This window comes from Magallana gigas, chromosome 8, assembly GCF_963853765.1.
Source record: "Magallana gigas chromosome 8, xbMagGiga1.1, whole genome shotgun sequence".
NCBI lineage: Eukaryota > Metazoa > Mollusca > Bivalvia > Ostreida > Ostreidae > Magallana > Magallana gigas.
This window is the reverse complement of record NC_088860.1, coordinates 30,444,061-30,466,428: the sequence shown is the minus strand read 5'-3', so window position 1 is coordinate 30,466,428 and position 22,368 is coordinate 30,444,061. Positions and strand designations below refer to the sequence as shown.

The window sequence follows — 22,368 nt, the reverse complement described above, 5'->3', positions numbered from 1 at the left end:
AAACATCTCACAAGTTGTTAAAAATATGAAATAAATTCTTCAACAACCCTTAAACTCCTAACCGGGCGGTGGAGATTTGGAGAGGAATATAATCTAATAATGGACTAGTATTCTGACTTTAATATTTACACTTTCATCGTCATTTACATTATTATGTTCAGGGAGGGGGTAGTAGTCAAAAATAACATTATGAGGAAATAAGAAAGTCGTCTGCCAAAAAAAGCGCTGGATTGCACGTCATTTGGGGAAGGGGGGGGGGGGGGGGGGTTACGGGGTGGGAGACCATACGTACGCGCCTGGTCTACTTATTAAATTACTTTTTTATCTACACCTATATGCTAGTACAGGTATACAACAATTGACATGTTGTCTATACGTTCATATGTCAAGTTCTTTAAGTCCTTTGAATAATTTAAAAAGCCTTTGACTAATTAACAGTGCCACACATTGGCGTATCATAAAAGCGTACAAAGGCATCTGAACACCACGTAGTGCAATTCGGATGAATGCTGGCTAGTGCCTTCGTGTTTGTTTGATCAAGATAGAATTTGAGTAAAAATCCATTTTTGGCTGGCCACCCCCGCCGTGTTTTCACTGAGGTCGGTGCTTTTTATTGGGACTGACGTAGACGCTTGTTGAAAGCTTCCTGGAGTTCGATCGTCCCATTTAGCCAGCAAGATATGCATGTCCTTTAGAAGCATGCAAATGTTATCAAACTGTTTCTCTGCATGTGTGTCGAATCGGGCCGCTTGAAACAAGGCATTGAGGCATTGTACTTGCCTAGTCGCAATGGTCGTTAAATTCGTACCAAAGATTTCTAAGATAAATTCATCTCCTCGAGGGGACTACAAGTGCGCATGAAAAGTTGACCTTTCTATATCTGAGAGCTCATCATGCGCATTACAAAAAGCCCACTTCTGCCCTCAATAACATCGTATCAAGGGCTAAAGAAATTCCGTTTTTGAATTATAGTCGCAGTGATTGAATGATTATTTTCGCTTATCTATATACATTATGTCCATTGTTCACATATATCTGATGAAGTATGCGTTCACAGCAACAATTACCAGTGCATGTACATTACTTGGCTTAATAATTGTCGTGTGTTTTGAATTTTACGTAGATGAAGGCATCAGAGTGTTAATACACCTTTACGTATATGTTATGTAAAGGGACTTGGACACGATTTGACTTAAAATTTTCAAATTTTATTTTTCCATTTTTAATGTTTATACTGATAAATATAGAAGGTTTTAATACTATGTCAAAATTTGAAAGTCAGATATCAAGTTATAAGCAAGATACAGAGTATTTTATAAACAACTATAAGATTCGAGCTTTGTTTACATAACAACAAATTCTTACCTCTGTATCTTGCTTGTAACTTGACTTTAACATTCAATATTTTGGTCAATCATTTAAAATGCACCAGTAAACCATTTTATACATAAAAAATAAAAATAAAATGTATGATCTCAAATCGTGTCCAACTCCCTTTAAGACAAGAAAGAAACCAAAGCCTAGTCCGTACTTTTACCAAAAGACCTTTTAAAATATCATTAAACTTCGCCTACATATCAGAGACAAATTCTTTATTTTCAGAGATTGATCTTCTGGCTAAAGATGTCGAGAAAAAAAAAACGACCGAGTTTTTGCCTTCCTTGTCTAGTCTGTTGACAAAGTAGCAAATTCATGAAAATGTAATGAGCTCAGGAAAAAGTTCTTTCGTAATTGTAAGGCATCATAGAACTTGTGTAGTCGCAAAAACGCTTGAGAAATAGTTCTATCTGATGCTAATGACAACCTATATCAAAAGTACATGTATCTCTATTCATTACCTAGACCCCCGTAATTACATTTTATACTTGGTTATCATTGAACACACTTGGACCAAGGATCGGGCCTCTAAAAAATAACTTAAAACAAGAAATTGATTATTTCGACACAAAATTTGTTGTCCTGTGATCCTGTTTTTAATTTTCCCTTTTTGTAAATACCCAATAAATAGTTCAGTGTGTGTGTGTGTGTTTTACAAAGTGAACATGATTGTTCTCGTTGCTAAGAATGTCAACGACAAAACATCATGGTTTTGTTTTTCGAAGGGGAAGCAAGCCAGATGTCTTAGCCATGAAATTCCAGAACCCATAATCTTTACACGTACTTAACCATTTTACAGATTTTCAAATAAGTACATGAATAAAATGATATGTCAAAATCGTCTGGAGAATTACTTTCTTTTACTATTGAGTAAAAATAACATTTAGATATAGAATTTTCCTTCGTTTTGACTACAAATACTATCCAGATATTGAATAAGCTGACTATTGACTACAAAAAACTACCCAGAGGTAGTATTTTTCTGCCTAATGACTATAAAGTCACCAAAGGTAAAATTTTCATGTGTAATGCCTTTAGTGTATATCCAGAGTTTGAAGTCTTCTAGCCCATAAGCATGTCCAGAGAATAATTTTTAAATATTGCCTGACTGTTGACTACAATATACAAATAATGATGTCTATTGTCTACAGAGTCTTTCCAAAGACAATTTTTTTTCTTCAGTTTCTTGTCTCTAATTTCTATCAAGAAATAGAATTTCACTTCACTGCCAATTGATTACAGCTATATCAAAACATTAATGCTCATTTCAATGACTACTAAGTCCATTAAAAGATACAATTTTCTGTCTATTGACTAGAATTTTCGCTGTCTATTGACTACAAACACAATCCAGAGATAAAATTTCTGTGTCTTTTGACTTCAGTGTCAACTAAAAGATGTCCTTGTTTATTGACTACAAAGATTATTTTCCAGTACTTTGACTACATTGTCCATCTTGAGACAGAATTTCCCTGTCTGTTGCACAGGTGCTTGAGGACAGGACCGCCCCCCCTTTCATCCCTCTCCCCCCAAGTATCTACATTCCCGGGACTTAACTTATTTTTTTCTTTAAATTATCTTTTTATGGCATATTTATATAATCTAAAGTATCCAATCCTTGCAAAAAAATTACCCAAAAACAAATCTTTTGAAAAAAAAAATACAAATCCACAAGATGCAAGATCTAGAGAAGAAGCTTTGTTACGTGTCACCGTGTATGTCACGACTCTTTACAAAGATAAACTTGTCAAGAGATTGACTTTTGATATACATATCTGAAAGATGCATATGATTTTCAAATTTTACAATATTTGACCGAAAATATGTTTTGAAATTTTTTGGAAAGATAAAAACATTTTTAAAACTCCAGTGGGATAGGAACTCATAACTTACAGATTCGTAGTTAACCCTCTGACCCTTTGCGCTACGCTGTTAAGTAACAGTTTTGGGAAAGAACAAGCTTGATTTTATTGTTTATTTTGATCAGAAGTACGTCACAATGTGGAGGTGTCCCATGCCACCTTAATAATTTTGAGTATTGTTAAAAAAACACTTTCTGTAATATTTTACGACATTGAAACTAAAACAATCCATTGGAATTTCAAGAGAACAAATTCAAGGTGAAAGTACATGTAGTGCTTTCAAGTAGATAATTAAAACTTTACGGTGAGGCGTTTTTGAACAATGAGTACCACCAAGTGGTGCATTCATTTGAATAATTCAATAGAAGCCATGATAGCTCGAGCGAAATAATTAGAATTCGATTCAATGTGCAAAAAAGTCGGATCTTTTACAATGCAGCACGTACACTGATAAGATGAATACTTTTTCTTTATTGATTATTGTATACCAACTTCAACAATTCAAATTTAAAAAAAAAAAGTTCAACAGCATATCTAAGTTCTCAAAATTCAAAGGACCAAATTATTTTTGCAGCTGCATTTGGTTTTCAATATTCAATATGTTATGTATAGTTTTTGTGTATGCTACATTGCATTCGATTTTTAAGTACAGTGTTTTAAAACAACAATAATAATGTAACATACCAGGCAGTATATAGAGTAAAATTATTAAAATTGTGGTGGTAGGATCATTTTCAAAAAATGTCTATTTTCAAAATGACATTTTTCTGAAAAGTAATTGCGAAATAACACTATTTTCTCAACTTTATTTCAATTACACAACAATGACCTACAGAAAAGCAACCAGATATAGAAAAGAAAATAATAGTATAATGTAAAAATTGTCAATTGATATGTCAACCCAATTATTATGTCCATCCTGTTACTTTCATAGAAAGAAATGTAAAATTTGAAATTTTTACTACTTTCAAACAAATTTGTTGTTTTAAAAACTAAAATAAAATATTATAACATGCAAAAAACAATAATTTTTAGCAAATGAATACTTTAAATAATGAGTACTTTATGCTAGGATAAAACACAAGCACAAAGTGTTATGTTTTAATACAGATTCAAAGGAAACATATCAAAACTTGGCAAAATCCCATAACATTCTGTTCTGATAAGGAAAATAAACAGTTGCATCAGAGCATTCTAAAACAAAATATGTACTCCTAACAGTAGTGACTCCGCAGTAACAGACAGGAAAAAAATGTAACAGGACGAACAATCATACTGAGAATCAAGACCCCAAAAAAAGTGACATAAGTCTTTTTTGAAGACAAAGTCTTAAAGTGCATAACAAAATAAGGGTAATTTTTTTACTTCTTTTGTGCATCAGTAAAATGTTTGTGCATGTATTTTCAAGTCGATCTGACCAAATCGATATTGTTTTCAATTTTTAGAATTATAGGATTTTTCAAGTTCGTGTTACCAAGATGGACACTTTGATCGCAGCTCCTTCTTCGAGGCTAGGGATATAGATTTTTTTTTAACTGTTAAAAGAAAGGATACCGACGAAACAGTTTTAAAAATCGGCTTAAAATAAACCCCACGTGAAAATCATCTAATTTAGACGCCATTGACTTTCATATGTTAGAATCATGAGTCATCTGTTTTTTCATATGGAATATAGCTTTACTACTTTATCAGTTTTATCAAAATCTAGCCCAGCATTTGAGAAATTTATCAAGGTCATTGAAAAGTACCCGATCAATCGATCGTAAAGAATGCTTTCGGGCGGAAGCTTATCTCGACGCTTCGGCTTTGATGAAGAAGTCAATTCCAAGCACAGCTTCGGGATTATGGATTCCTCGGCAAACATGACCTTGTCCATATATATTTAAAACAATCCCCATTATTGAGACTGGCCATCGGTTTTGTATAGATAAAAATTTAATTCCACTTCAAACACTTAAGATGAATGCCCCATAGCATGGCCACAGTAAACAGTAAGCAATTTACATGCAATGACAAGTTTGACTTTGAACTCGATAAATATGATTAATACTGAAATGGTCCTCAAACCTTGAACATGAAGTATGGCATCCAAATTGCAAGATGTGCATAGTTGAAAGTTTAAGTGGGAGGAGTACTAGATATACGAGTATACTAGAAAGAAAAAAGAAGTAGAGCAAAACAGTTACACAATGCTCCAGATCTTGGTGGTCATAAGTTTTAGTTGAAGATTTCAACAGTATGTTTGCATGTAACTTTCTTTGCGCTGTAATCATTCTCGTAAAATAATCACACAATTTATATACAGGTATAAGTCTTGATACAACATATTTGTTTTTAATTTAACAACAATACATATGTGGAAAAGCGATTTCAAATTGTCATGGTGTTTGTTCTTTGGCTAACAAGATGAAATGAATGGAAAGTCAGAAAATCTGTATAATTCATATACATGTAGATATATTAGAATGCAAGTGGTAACATAAGTTTGAAGATAAGAATTCCTGAAAGGAAAACGAATGATTTTTCATTATCCTGATAATTTATAAAGGAAAGTTTTGTCATGACAATGATATGAATTCATTTTATAACATTTTATACCCATGTCTCATTGTTTATCTTAAAATTCATAATTTTTGATAAGCAACAAAATAAAACAGATATCCTCTTATATAACCAGTTTTAAGTTCTTTATGTTTTCCATTCTTTTTTTCTTTAACTTTGCCCAAAAAAAAAAATTAAAATTACAAAAAAAACAATAATTTTCTAATCACTATGTAAAAATGCAATTAGAATGCTTGCATTCTTTAGATTTAACTGAAATTCAGACCTATGTGAAATAAAAATGATAGAGGAAAAAAACCGGGTGTGGACTGGGAAAGAAAAGAATAAAATGTTACTTAGTATTTATTCTTATTAATTACATTAACTATGCCATTTATTCTCAATGTTTCTTTTCCAATAGATACAATTAATATATGTTTGAATAGCACAGATGTCCGTATTCAGAAACAATGACCAGTGTGTTTAACGGTCAGTGCTTGCATTGAAAAGACCGACTTTGCGCTGGGACCTGCAAGAGCGTTGATGATTGATTTTTTTTCCCTGCATTGTAAAAATATTTCATCGTAGCATGTTCTTCGATAGACATTTTTTGTGTATTGAAAAGACCTTCTTTTGTATATCATTGTGCAGAACATCTTGACAAACCCGCCAAATACACATAATGTTTGTCGTCTTATAAATATTCAATATCCAGTGAATACATGTAAACACAGAGAGAAGCTGCAATCGAACACTAATAGAAATGATCTTTTAAAACTCGACATAGGTAGAACACGACCAAAATCGATCTACCTGCTCGTCGATTCGGTTGCCTAGCAACGGGAGGCGAAGTGAATCAATGGGTCCTGCCTCAGTATTAAATATATGAATACCGGGATCAGAAGCGCAGAGGATATATTAATTCTACTAGAAAGACGTTAAACAAACATATTGGATTTTCTGGCGGTTTTTTTGGAGTCCTTGGAAGTTAGCATTTATACCCAACTCGATCCGTATTCAAAATGTCGGTGCTCCTCACAGCCTGTAGAAAAAGTAAGCAAAATGCCATCGAGAAGGCCCTCAAGAAGAAAGCAGAAGATAAGTAAGTTCTATTTTTGTTTTCATTGAAAATATGAAGTATTACTGACGGGATTCGCTAGGGCGAGCTCGCGTGTGTTGTTAACTGCTCTGTGAATTTTAAGATTGATGGTGAAACCTTTCCTTTTTCACTCGTTTACAAATTTGAACCCTCACAGAACGTATATTTTCGTTGGATTATAGAATATTCTTCCATCGTCTGTCACAATTACAGAAAGGAAAAAAATATTATATGCGAGTATTTTACGATATGGTTGGTAGGTAATTTATGAATATTAGGAAAACCAAACACATCAAAATACTACTCTAGATTTTGAACGATAAAGCTCTTTGAAGCTAATATACATGTTTCATAACAAGTGTTTATAAATGCATGTATATATACATATACATATATAAAAAGGAACCATTGGCGCGGTATTTTTGTTTTGCTTTCAAAAAAAAAAGAAAAGATGAACGCTCTTACTGATGTGATAAATTGAAACCAGACGTGGTAATAACAAGAATGGTGGGTTCTGACTGTCAATGACGTACTGTAGAGGAGACACGCGGATCACTTACTGACAAACTGTATCATTATTCATTATTCTACTTTGTGGGAGTAACGCGCACATCGCCCTCCATTTCTCTCTCTCTCATTTCTCTCTCTCTCTCTCTCTATCTCTCTCTCTCTCTCTCATGCATTCCACTGTCCATGCTTTGTGGAATTAACATGACCAGATATGATATGGATTTTTATGTTAAAAAATAAGACGAGAGCACAAAATAATGGCCTTTTACCAGTAGTTTATAATCAGTGTGAATTATCGTCAATGGACTCATGGAATAATTTAAGTAAAGATTCTATGCCAATTCTCCTTATTTGTTCAACATTTGAGATTAAATGATTGATTTGATGGATGACAGTTAAATTGACCAAATCACTCACATTATGAATTATAGATACTTCATGAACATTTTCTGAATAACTTTTTAATGTACCAGCGAGCACGAATGAACCTGGTTTCTACAGCATCATTGATTAAAAATATAACACGCATTACAAGGAAACATGAAAAATCACCAGCTTTTGTTTCAAAACATTTAGATGAATAATATACATGTATTTTATGATACAAGTGCAGGCACATATATTCATGAGCCAAATTGAAAAAAAAATTGTCACCTATAATGAGTTATTGTAACCCCTCCCTGAGCATACATTTATGACACCAAATTACAAAATTATAAAGTCTTCTACTAACTAAACGAAGGTAAACTCATGATGGATATACACAAAGGCGAAATAAAAGTTTAATAAACATCCTCTGGTGAGGGTTGGGAGGAGGGGAGGCATTGTGTAAAGGAAAGGACTTTATAGGAAGGGAAAAGGGAAAGTGTAAAACTGTCTTATGGATAAATTCTATCCTTGACGTTTTGATCAGAAAATCAGTGTCTTTGTGAATAGAAACAGTCTGTTAAAGATAGCATACATACAAGTATTCAATATGCAGTTAAAGAGGTGAAGGTTAGTCATATCTTTTAACTGAAAAAAAATTAGAATGAGAGCGCAATTGAATATTAACAAAATCGTCAGTAATTTAAATACATGTATATGCACTAGGTAGTAGATACACCATATATTAAGCTAAACATATTAAGGGGGCTTTACGGTCGTGGCCATTTGTAATCTAGGTTTACCTCCATTAGACGGAGCGATCTGTATCAAGATATAGATAAATGTTCAAATTCAAAGCAATAACATTTGGATTTCTTATTTAACAAATAACAGTTCGTGACCAAAAAATATCATATTCAAAAGTGGAAGACAGGTATGATGGGTAATTTGTTTACTATCCAGCCTCCTTGAGATTGCATGAAAATCAAGCCTGCATATTACTTCTGTTCCTTTGTTTTACTGCTTTAGTTAATAACATTGTACTTCAAAGGTACATGTACAATCAGATTTGAAACCAAACAAAAAATCAGATTTCAATCACTGATTCCCAGAGGTATATTAAGAGAAATCAATGTTGTGCGTGTAATTGTTTATGAAGGTTTATTCAATTACTTACTGATAAGAATTGGCAATGCATCTTCTTTTTTTTCTGCGAGAAGCAATGATCTGATCAAATTCCGGTGACCCATCTGTTAGGTATGTTGTTAGTCTTCAAACAGTCCGGGACAGCGAATTCAACGAGCCCTACCAAATATAATGCTACTATCCTAGAGCTCTACAACACATTGCAAATGAAGTCAAAATATGTGTTTGATAAGCAACAATAAAAGGGAAGTCGAGCGCAGACGACATTATTATATGTATATCAAAAAAATGTATCAAAGAAAACACTTTGGAACGCAACCGGAATTTTTGCGGCCGATGACGTCATAGAGTCGGTGTCAGGAAAGAGCTCGAGTTAATAAACTTATCATCTCTTTCGCTGTAAGCAAATGTGAAATCATTAGAGAAATGTTCGGCTGATTATTGTTTATATTAGATAATACAGACGCATTATTTCCACTGCACCGATATCATACACAGGAACAGCTATTTAGCCAGAAGTAAAGATTTTCGGTTGATTCAATTTTAGTTTCTGAGCAATACAGCTGCTTTACAAAGGGGAAGTGGTGGGTTATAAATTTAAATTTTCAGCAATTTTAAATATTAAAGAGTGTCTTTCCAAAATTTGTTGATACAATTTGTAAAATTTTCCTTCGGTCAAAATATTGGTGCTTGTATAAATGATCACACGAAATTCAAAACTCATTTTAAACAATTCAAATTCTTTTTAGCTGCATTGACTTTAAATATTTTCAATGAAATGAGGGCGAGAAGGATGATTAGATATGGTTCGATCAGCAATGGAACCCCCGGGATATTTGTTGATGTGTAATGGAGACAAGCTTTATATGAGACCTTACACATCAGGCATCAGTTATTCATGAGTATCGGAGTTTCAACTTCTGTTAAAACAAAATAACCATTACCTATTGCAGAAGCCAATATGTAATGAAGAGAAAAATTTAACGATGAATAGAATATGTTGCCTCCGCCATAAATGTATACATTTTACATAAACACTTTTGCTCAAATAAAGGATAGCTACCAACAGTAAACAACTTTAATGGATCGGGCAGCAGCACATTTAAACTGCCAACATAAATTCTCTCTATTTCACAACCATTGGGGGTTTTTGGGGGTTGATTTTTAAATTAACTCCCCTGTGTGTCGTCACCCACTGCGGATGCATGTTAAGTGGTGCAGACCTCCGCACTTATTTCATAGATAAATTTGCATCGTAGAATAACTCTTTGAAGGAGTGAGATGATTTTAATATAATTGTTAATCGTTGATAGCATAATCTTAAAATCACATAAGATAAATTAAAACTAAACTTTTACAGTCTTTGTAACAAAGCTTATTAACACTTGGAAACTTTTTCCAAAATTCCGGAAACAAACAAGTAGAGTTGCTCTTATATAGTGGCATAATATAACCACTGATGACCGTGGATAAATTTAGATGGCGATAATGCTCAGTGAATTCCCGGAGAAGGGGGATAGGTGGGGGTCAAGAAGGTTCACATGAATAAGGCTACTTAAGATGAATGTAAACGTCGAATATCTGTTAGGGTGATAAAAGCTCCGTTAGGTTGATATTTCTTTTTTATGTGGAAATGTTTAACAGTAAATAAGTATATGTTTTTCTTGGATACTTTTTAATAAATACAAGTTAGGCCTTACGCATACGTATACAAAAATTATCGGTAAAAAATTTTACAACCGAAACTTGGTCAGCTATTTTTAGATAGTGCTTGGTCATATCATATGCAAACTTAAATGAAAAATTATTTCAATTTTGTAGTTTTTATATTTTGGTTTCTACCTTAATTTCTTTACTTTTTTTTGATAGGAAAGCTAGGCGTGAGGCCAAAGAAGCCCGGATGCTGGCTTACCAGGCGGACCAAGGAATGCCCTCGATGCATACCGAATGTCATGATACCACAGTGTGGAACTTCATGATTTCTGAAGAAACCTTCAACATTTCCTTCAGTATGTACTAAACAATTTCACGATTGTTTTTTTTTTTAGGCGCAAATAAATTTCTCTGACATGAAAAAAATGATTCAAACTAATTTTAACCATGAAATACAATGTATCGGGTATGTATCGTACAATTTAGTTCGTATAACTAACATGTATCCAATTTCTTCTGGGTTTTTTTTAATTAACTATCTGGAAAATGACAATATTTCATTGGTCTTTAAATATCAAACAAAATCTATATTTATATAATTTTTATGGTTTTTTTCAAATTTAATAACAAACGATTCCAACAAAATATAAACCATGAAACACATGCTTCCATTTTCATCAAAAGTATTGAAAAATATTGATACAATAAACCAATCCAATTGACCATGGTAGCGTATGAAAGCAAAGATTTTTTTTCAATACGAAAAGAGTTCATATTTGTAAAGCTTTAAATATTTCCTTTAAAAAAATAGCCGTCAGTTCTAGCTCCCCAAATCTCCTTTCAAGAGCACATGCTTTCTGATACAAATTGTCATAAGAATAGTGTAATATATAAGCAGTTGTTGTTTATCGCTCAAGTATATGTACGAGCAGATCTCAGTATTTAAACATATCGGTGGTAAAACCTTGCATGTTCATTTTGGGATTTTGCAAGACGCGTTTCTAATTAACAAAATCTTGTGTCTTTCATTATTTTCTTAACAATTGAGACGGAAAATTAAAAAAAAGTTGATATTTTTTAGATTTACGTAAAAGAGTTATCCACTTATTTATTTATGCTTTATGTAAAAAAAACTTATTTAAAACACATCAAATTATCTTTTATTTTCAAACTGGGGATTTCAGGACCACTGCATTAATTATACATTGTATATATTACAGTCACCCCATTCTCAAATACTAATGAACAATTGTATTGCAACATCACTAAATTGTTGCTGTCAACTTTTGGGCATGAACCTTTCTCTTTGGAGAATCGGAATGTTTAAAAAATAAATTCTAACTGAGCTGTAATATTGACGGTAAAACAAAATTTCATCATTTTTGTATGGTGTTTCATTAGTTTTTATTTTCAATTGGAAGCTGAGATGGCTCTATAGGTGGTTGCGATTATTTTCATAAATATTCATGGGCTTAAATTTTCGAAATGTTGATTAATGCGGAGAATATGTTAATTTTATGGACAGAGATCCCGATTGAGAACATGCGTTGTCACTGTGTTGAATTTTTGATGTTGTGGATCGGTTTAACCCGACAAAATCCAGGACGGTCGGTGCTCCAAGCACAACCAGAACATCCCACTGGTCTATTTATCATGTATATCTCCTGGGTCCAAAACCACTGATAGTAGACTTTAAAGTCAAAATTTTAATTGATATAATTTTACCCAAAAAAGTATAAAGCGAGAATAGACTCAAAGTAACAATTTTAACGTGATATAACTCGATCCCAAAACTGTTAACAGAGAAAGAAGTTGAGTCAAAATTTTTAATGTAAATAAAATGTAATGTTGTAATAATTTGTTTATATACTGTTAATGAAATTTCCGTTGTTATTTGGTATGATTTAAATTAAACCAAGGTGCGACCTTTTGTCATTTGTTATTCATGTACATAAAAAAAAATGATAATAATAAAAAAATATAAAGTTTTTGACTATACTTAAATGTTTATCAGTTTATGGCCTTTGTATTAACTTTGTTTTTCAATGACACCGCCATTCAACCCAAAGGTTGAAAGTCCTTGCCTGATAAATCGATTTTATATTCATTTTATTCTTTGATCTTTGAAGAATAAAATTTAAAGCATTGGCATCTTTTTTTTAAGTCTGTTTTAAAACAAAATCGCACTGTCAGCATAATTTGGATGAGATTTAATGATTGGATTTTTATAATGGTCTTACAAACAATTGTTTACACAACACGCACCTTCTGTAAATGAGCGCATGAAATGGACAATGAATGTCATTGGTTTAATAAACCGAGTACCCTTAGCTTAATATTTGTTATATACAAGGAACAATTACTCTCCGAGAATATAGATTTTCGGGATCAAATAATTCAGAAAAAAATCTCTCTCTCTCTCTCTCTCTCTCTCTCTCTCTCTCTCTCTCTCTCTCTCTCTCTCTCTCTCTCTCTCAGCTTGTAATGCATGGCATTGACTATTTTTTTTTTAAATCATCGACATCACTCGTTTTATTAATCATCGTATTGATTATGGAATACTACGACCTAGTATATTTAATTGGAGTATCAAACTTAACACTAAAGTTCAATTTTTTGCTCGTTCCGCTCCAGGGTTTTTATTACGGTACCATCACGGAAAGTATACACATTTCCTAATCAATTGATATTCTGAAAAACTCTTATTTTTATTTGATAAAAGAAATGCATTTGTTTCATTTATTAAATTATTCAATCCAATTTCTTTACATCATGGATATTTTTTTCTTTTGCCAACTTGCATAAAAGTTTATTCAATCAAATAGTTTAAATATTGATGACGTTTTAAGATAACGGTATTGATCAGGCGGTCAAAATCAAAATGCATCAGGAAAAAATCGTAAATTTCATTTCACGAGCTTGCAAATAGATAAATAAATAAAAAAATTATAATTTTTTTTTTGACGGTTACTCCAAACATATATATAATAAGAATGAACATAATAATTCTGTCATGTCATGTTGTAAATTAATTTACTGAGTGGGTGTAAATACAAAATTTACAACAGGACAACTATTTTGTATTTACACCCATCCAGTAAATTCAAAATTTACAACATGACAATTCCACCACAAAATTTTGGAAAAACGAACATGTAGATATGTTTTTTGTCGATGTTTTAAAAGAGTTGCAATCGAAATAAAAATAAAAAACTTCACCACGTCTGAGTGATGGATCAAATTCATGAACAATGCATAGGTGTATGGAGCTGTGGGTGGGTTGGGGGGGGGGGGGGGGGGGTGTTGGTGTTCGCTATCTGGCAAACAATAGCAACTCATTAAATTAACTTGCATAATTTATTTGTGTATGAGACAAAATGTAATTGCAAAACTTAAGTAACCGTCTACATCACGCGTCAGCGGAATAGAATCACTATCAATTAAAAATTATCTTGTTATTAAAGTTAAGACTTGGCCTTCATTTATTTTATCGCACTAACCGACATTCAATGATAAAATGGGTGAACAAATTCTGTGCTTATGATTGATTAAAACGACGTGTCACACATCATTTGATACTTCGCAATTTTTGCTTGTGTCAATGATAAAATATGTACAAAATTATTAAAATGGTTACGTATAAATTAAATACTAATAAGAGAATGAAAACTTGCTAGATTTTTTTTTTGCCCATAAAACAACAGAGGTTTGCAAAACCCAACTTTTCACTTAATTTTAAATAATTTAAACGTTAATAACATTAATAACATTAATAATAATTATAATGTTAATAACATCACTTTACAACCCAAAAGAAGTGATAGATTCACCCCAGCTGTTAGATTTGATTATTATCACTCCTCTATCCTGCCTTTCTAAAATTCTTGTCGATTAGACTGTCACTTGTTTCATGGAACAATGTATTACTAATGATTAATTTTGTTTAACAAACTTATCGAAGTGATACATTCACCTCGGCCTTAAGCCTCGATAAACATCACTTTTATGTGGTTGGTCAATCTTCCTATCGACTTTATCAATAAATGTGTTATGTTATCAGATTTTTTTTCTTAGAATCAAAACTCTATGTTGTACCATAGAGGATTCAGCTTATCATCACGTCAACAGGATGTCTAATAAAATTGATACAACGCTCTACGTCTATTAAAAAAAAACTATGGGCTAGTAGATGCAAATGCAACACCCAAATGTCCCTCTTGAATGAGACTCACTAAAGCACTAGATTTGATCTGTTTGGAGCCCTGATAATCAGAAGATCGCTCTATGTTGCGGTTATCAGCAATTGAAAAGGAACTCACGTTTGTGGAGAGAAAAAAGGCTATGTAAGCGCAATATGCCAATCGATTTTGATCGTTGTATAAACAGAGGGTTTAATGTAAAGTGTATTACTGGCAAGAAGCGAGATTCGGTTCCTGATATAGGATATTGGAATTCTTCACAGCTATTTGCGTGGACATTGCTACCATTCCCCGGTCGATTGTTTGAAGATGCAATGATATTGTGTCCATGTCTGAACCGAATCATTATCCAGAATTCGACATACAGAAAATCCGTTTTTAATGATTTTACAGTGAGTGCGTTTTTACGTTGAACAATAACAATTCTATAGACGAAAAAAAAATCGAATTCAACAATTTTGTCCGCTGACTTCAAAACTGTTTTTAGGAATTAAAATCGTTATATTGAATTGAAACATAACCCCAATGTAAACTTTAGTCATTCAAATAAACACAAACAGTCTTAGATGTTAGATGTTGAAACATAACCTACGAAGATTGTTTTTATGATATCGATTTCCGGGATCTTTTAGAATGTAATATCGATTGGCAACAGCGTATTGTTAAAGTGATTAGACCTGTATTGAATGTCATGTTTAAATGCCTCTTCAAACATTTATAATTGCTTTGTATTTTACCAGTGATAATACAATATAGCTGTAAATCTGTCATTTGTTTGTTTACTGTACATTCTGTCACGAAAGGCACTACTAGGATATCATTGCTGTAGTAATGTCGCAATACAATCCGATAACTAGCGCAAGAACATTCAGCTCTACTCTCTCTCTCTCTCTCTCTCTCTCTCTCTCTCTCTCTCTCTCACTCTCTGTCTGTCTCTCTCTCTCTCTCTCTGTCTGTCTCTCTCTCTCTCTTTTTAGAGAGAAGCGTTGGTGTCCTGATAATGACGTCACATTAAAATAACGGTACGAGATGTCATAATTGCCATTATTACTTTATTCTTCTGTACTATATATACTATATACTATAATACTATACACGTGTCTCTCTCTCTCTCTCTCTCTCTCTCTCTCTCCAAATTCTGACCCGCTAGAAGACAACATTGAGGAAACTATTTGAATAAAGTTACATGAATACCAAAGAAAATAAAATGAGTCGATCATATAAAATGGGTATCGTGTGGGGGAATTCTGTGTACACTGAAATGTACCGACGCCGGGGAGTCTAATCTCATGCAGGGTGTAAACTGTATAATATTTGTTTACGATAGGAATTTTACCCTGAACAACAGCATCGTTTCACGAGATAATATTTACAGTTCTTAACGTTCAAGAAACTTGTTTTGCTTAGAATCGGTAAATTGTAATCAATAAATGATTTTTTTTCCCTCTCCCTAGCATAACCTAACTTTGGAGGCAATAAGAAACTTTAGCTTCTATGTAATTTAGAGTTGAATATCATTAATGAAACATATAGTAGTTCGCAACTATTAAACTTAGCAATTGCTCGTTAACAGTAACCTTTCAAAATTTAAGTCTTATTTAAGGATATTTGTTGGCGTAGAAGAGAACCTTCGTTTTTCAAAAATTGTTGAATGTGCACGTTTATTGCATCACCTACGGGAATGATGATAAAATTGTTGTGCTATTCAGAATTTGTAGATCACAATTTGCAAATGCTACGACATTGATAAATAAAATAAAGATTAAAGATTAAAGAATAAATCTAAGGAATCAATTGTAGAAAGATCTGTTTGGGAAAAAAAAACCCAAAACATCAACATATATTCTTGATGTAAATGACAAAAAATGTTTAGATTCCACCGAAGTCCATTATCAATTTAACCCAGTCGATAAACTGTAGGGAGAATATTATTTGTAAAAGCTTGTTTCAAAACCACCTTCTCGCTCCTAATTGCAGGTGGTATGTTGATTTTTCACGGAAATGTCAACAAAAGTCAAATGTCGCCTCATTAGGGCTGCTATTTGATCAGACAAAAATAACCATTTTTTCCACTTTCAAAGAGCTAAGAATAACTACTGATTGCGTTTGGGGTTTTCTTTTATTTTCCTTGACAATGAAAAACATCCGGGGAATTAAAATTGAATACACATTATAATGAAATTCATGACAATTTTGATTTAAAATGATAATAAAATTAAATGTTAAACCAAGTGTTCATGTCTACCAAATAAATAATGTAATGTTTAGTACAAACTTGAATACCTCGGAATTATATCGATTTGAATAAACCTGTTTGTGCACATTACAAAAGGGAGGCAGTCCTTCCGGGTCCTATAGATTGGAGACCAACCCCCCCCCCCCCCGAATAAAAAAAAAATGACAGTGCACTTCATAATCATATTAAAAAGGCCAAATGCAGCGCAGCAGTGGGAGAATCAAAATCCTAACCAATACTGCAGATACGTGTACACTGTATTATGATAAAATCACTATCTCCATGCAGAAATGCAGATATTGTTTTTTACACATTCAACTATTTAGATAAAAAGTGTCCATGTTCAAAAAACCTTTATTTTCATGAGAATAATAATATACACAAAATGGAAGCGGATTTACCGGAGAAGTTGTACTCACTCCCAAAGATTTGTAAAAGTACATGTACGTACGTGTATATATCACGTGACCTGTACGGTCACCACAATAAAGATATAATCCAAAAAATCAGTCAGGTTTTGGGATCTTTGGAACCTGATTGTTCTCATTGCATAACCAACGAAAACGTATAACGTGCAAGATCTTGGTAATTAACCCCAAAAATTGTGGTTATGACTGATACACCCCTGCGAATGTGTTCGGAATGTTTCCTTTATCGTTGCTAAGTAAGTAATAAATCCTGAGGTGCTCGAATGAAAGTTCACGAGACTTCACCGATATTTGTTCAGTTCCTGTGAAATTTCGAGCGGAAGTATAAGTGTTCGGATAATATTCTCAAAATACGTAAGTACTGGTCGTTTTTCATATCATATCCTACTTTGATTTATGTTAAAACGGGAAAAGCTTTCAAGATGTATGTCTTATTTTATCATCTAGCAGTTATTTATATTAAACGATAATATTCAGAACAGAGTTATCGTTCGTGTTCAAACACGTGTAGAGTGGTTGAAAATATAAACATTGGGTTGCTTAATAAAATCATAGCCATGTTTGATGCTTGTGGTGCGCAATACCATGTTTTAAAAAAAATAATGGGTGTCTGTTTTGCATTAAAACTTAGTATATCGAGCCATTTTCAAGGAACATTCTGCATAAAATGGTATAGTCTGTTTTACTATTGATGTTATTACTAGGTCAGGCGCGGATCGAAAATTAATCCTCAGGAGGGATCTCTTTTATGCATGTTAGTTGTTGCAACAGCAGACAAAAACTAATTTTTGTATAGTCACATTTATTTCTAGAACACATTTTATTCACCAATTAATGAAGATAAAGTTTAAAATCAATAAACCTCTAGATTTTATATTTGACTATAAGAACCTAGATACTGTGAAATAGACTTTATACACGAGGTACGATTTTAACTGCGAAACTGAAAGGGTCAAATAAAACCACGTGGTCTAAAATTTGAATGACAATAACATTCGCAGGGGTGTGATAGTTATGAAAGAAATCATCTCGTTTGCTGTCGGAACTATTACGTTATTTTATAAACATACAGGTATTCAACCTTTTATTTTTTCTTGTATGTTCTGATTACGAGAATGTTTGAGTCGAACGAGTCTGGCATATTAAACTGATTTAAACCTAAACTTCCTGACTTTGAAACTACGTGTGGTAAACGAGTCAATTGAATATTACTGTGTAAAAAGAAATGGGGGTTACAGCAAACTTTTGTTTTATATTAAATGTCCAAGACTGAAGATAATAAATCTGGGGACTTTTCTGCACTAACACTATGAACTATAACGATCTCTTAGTTGGCAATGTTTGTGAAGCCAGGCAGAAAATATCCGATATGATATTGATGGAAATGCACTTCATTAGTTTTATTCAGCTCTTAATTACTAATATATCAAACAGGCAGATCAATCCAGTTTAATGATATGCCATCATTGTACGAAATACCTGTACTCGAGAATTAATTTCTCTTACTGTGGAATCATTAGAATTCGTGGTGGCTCAATTTTCGTGGTATTTGTGGGTAGCCCTCCGCCACGAATTTACATCCTCAACGAAAACAAATTTAGGAAGAGTTATATTCGTTACTGAAACTGAAAACGGACGCACCCACGAATTTTCACCCCAACGAAAAAGCAAAAAACACACAATCCACGAAAATTGGCCCCCACGAATTTAAATGATTCCACGGTATATTGGGGGGGGGGGGGGGTATCCTAACTTTATGGGGGGGAGGGAAATCCTAACTTTTAACTTTTAAACGTGTTTTTTTGTTTGTTTGTTTGTTTTGTTTTGTTTTGTTTTTGGGTTTTTTTTTTGGGGGGGGGGGGGAGGGGGGGGGGGTTGTGGTAATTAAATTAGATAAAACATGTATGGATATGTGAGTAAAAATATTATTATGTATCGATTTACAGTAAATAATTATTGTGAACCTGCAAAAGATTTAACATGTACAAGTATATTGTATATCATAAGAGAGAGAAAAGTGTGTATGAGGAATGCTACTCTATCGCTAGGAGTATCGTTTAAATTCTCTGACCAAAAAGTACATTCAAATTGTTTATTTTCAGGAATGTACACTGGTGAGGTGTTCTGCAATGGAGAAAAAATGGACGCTATGGTAAGTAAACACCACACAGCCCCTAGGGGTCTCTGTCAACTTTGCGGAAAACGTTTTAGTATAATTTTCCTGGCCTTTTCTTCGGCAAGCAGGATTCAGATGCATAAAATCCATACCCTGCGCTAAATAATATATCGGTTTCATTTGTTACCATGTCCCCTGAAAGAAATAAAAATCAATAGTGATTTAACTTTCTGCTTTTGCTCTGCAGTTACTGAAAACAAAAAATGATTATTTTTTAGTCTAAACTTGCATGGTAGCTAATAACAATTGGATAGAATTTGTATGCTCACTTTTGACACGTATTGTTAAGAGTGAGCCATTTCCTATTAAGCATGTTTTCAAGTTTAGGCCAGCTCTTGGCGGCAGGAAATTTGCCGGAGTGTCATATTATGAAGCATTGCATACAATTCTTTTTAGAAAGTAATCGTATATGAAAGATATCGTCTGACTAACTAAGTTTCTTTGGCATTTTTATTACTATATTTTGTTTTTAGACAACTGATAATATCAAAGAATCTAATCATCATTTTTCAAGTAAATGTAGCAAATATTTGGTTATATTTTACTTTTCCTTCGGTTCAGAGATATCTATGAAACAAAAATGTTTTCATTGGCTGTTTATGCGGTAGCGAGCATAGCAGAAAAAATATACATGATAAATACTTTCGAACAGTACCGTACATAGAATAAACAGCCAATAGTTCCTCACATGGAAGGATCACGCGGTATACCTCGGCTTATTCGAACATCAATTTAACAAAAAACCTGTAAGCGACGTTAAAATCCGAGGGGTGTCGAATGATGGAAAAAGTCTGACTTGCTCTCATTGTAGCTAAAGTTTCGATTAATCCCAAAATATTTACATTTTTTCTATAGTGGCTTTGTCTTAGATATAACATAACAATCAAATTCCGTTCAAAGGTTCAATAAACCGATTATTGGCATGTGGCCTGAAATGGGCGTGTGCAAGTTTTGGAAAGTCATTTGGGTCAATTTTCAAATGTTAATTGCTTGACATTGATATTATTTTGAAAATCACACCAATTTAGGTTTAAATGATACAAAAACAAACTATATTTCTATGATATCACATTAAAAAAACATGCATTGCCAAGTTGTCAATATGAAACCCTATCACCCCGTGACTTAAATTGCGTTTGTTCTGATCTTTTCAAAGGCTGTTAAACACTCAATCTTTTTTTTTTAAACTGACTACTTTGGGACGATTATATTAAGCTTTATGGTCAAATTGTTGATTTTGTATTTTTTTTTTCATTTTTAGGAAACATTTGCGGAGGAAGATTGCAGCTGCACGTACGATTTTGCAATGAATGGACATAAGGGGCGCATTGTGACACGTGACGGCGCCCCCAACACCCTGACCGTCGACGGAATGCTGGTACCCAACTGATAAAAGAAATTTTATCAAAAGAGCCATAGAGATACTTAAAACTTTTTCCCGCAATCTGTGATAACTATGAAAAGACGTAATATCAACTCATTGATTTCAAATTTTGAAAATTTTGCTTTTTAAAGGATACTTGAGGGAAATTAAAAAACATTTTGTTTTTATAATTCTGACGTAACACTAGACCGATTTGATTTCTGTATATTGGGGACCATGATGATGTAAGTTAGTTATTTTTTTTTTTTTTTTTTTTGTATATATACATGTATAATCGGTCATGTATTTTGCTGCTGATCAAAGCTTTTTCTAAATTGATTAACAAAAGGGGGATATATTAATTAAGAAACTACGAGAAATAAAACGTGGCGTATATGATTTTAATCTTTATTCTATAACTGCTAGTTTTACGTGTAGCTTGGAGAAAAAGTACATTATAGTCAGTCTTATTTGCAAATAAGCATCGAAAAAAAACTTAGATTTCATATTTTTTTTTCAAAACATTATATAATCCAATCATTTTGCTGTTGTGTTTTTCAAAATCTTTTTTCATTCATTTTTCTTTTTTAAAAAGAAATGAAATTTTATTTCTTTTTGAATGTATTTAACCATTTGTGCTTTAGTTTTGTATATTCAGAATAAATATAGAGGCAATAAGTAACAAATCTGTTTTATTTTATCTGTAGTTGAATGTAATTTAAATTTTTTTGAAGATTGTATGGTCACCAAAATTCATGTATATAACTGAATTGAATTTCTTAGTGTTGAAGCTTATCTTTTATCTGCAATTTTTAGTCTTTAATTAATAGTCTTCTTTCCCCAAGTTTTGTTTAATATATTCTCACGTGAACTACTCTTAAGCTTGGAAGGTAGAAAATATAACACCACCTCCTTCATGTTATATTGAGGTCTTTAAAATCATCATTTTTTTTAAAGTTTGAAATACATGTATTTTAGCATCATGTTTTTAGAAAATGGCAATTTAATTATCCAAAGTCAAGTTTTGAGGTTAAGAGAGAGAAGAGGGTGGACAAGTTTTGCATAAATTGTGGAGGCGAACTTTGACGTTTTATAAATCATTGTTAGAGATCATTGTAAATATGATGCCGCCGAGGAACTATTTTCATGTACCCTTTATTTTCGCATAATTATCGTTTTCTCTCCCAAGTTTAATAATCATATTACACCTCTTGATCGTAGGATCATAACACTGCGTGACTCTTTAAGTGCCAAGGTTTTAACACCAATACAATATGTGATCATAAAACGTAATGAAAACAGTTCCATAGGCAATCCCACTTTATGATCCCGGTACACATGTACTCGGGCTAGCTGAACTTGGTTTTCTTTTTGTAATTTACTGTTACGTAATTAAAAGTTATTATATATAG

At 32.8% G+C, this 22,368-nt stretch overlaps 2 protein-coding genes across 2 annotated transcripts in view; one reads left to right on the top strand and one right to left on the bottom strand.

Annotated features, from left to right (window-relative positions):
* The window catches only part of LOC105328508 (cytoplasmic dynein 2 intermediate chain 2), a 25,457-nt gene extending 16,404 nt beyond the window's left edge, over nucleotides 1-9,053 (bottom strand). The window contains exon 1 of the mRNA XM_066069498.1: nucleotides 8,933-9,053. Within this exon, the coding sequence (XP_065925570.1) occupies nucleotides 8,933-8,953 (21 nt within the window). The 5' untranslated portion in view covers nucleotides 8,954-9,053. The remainder of the gene's footprint in view (nucleotides 1-8,932) is intronic.
* LOC105328509 (uncharacterized) lies at nucleotides 6,527-22,368 on the top strand. The gene is made up of 4 exons (XM_011429419.4): nucleotides 6,527-6,882; nucleotides 10,771-10,910; nucleotides 19,520-19,569; nucleotides 20,855-22,368. The coding sequence occupies exons 1-4, from the start codon at nucleotides 6,803-6,805 to the stop codon at nucleotides 20,981-20,983; spliced, it is 399 nt and encodes a 132-aa protein (XP_011427721.2). The 5' UTR covers nucleotides 6,527-6,802; the 3' UTR covers nucleotides 20,984-22,368.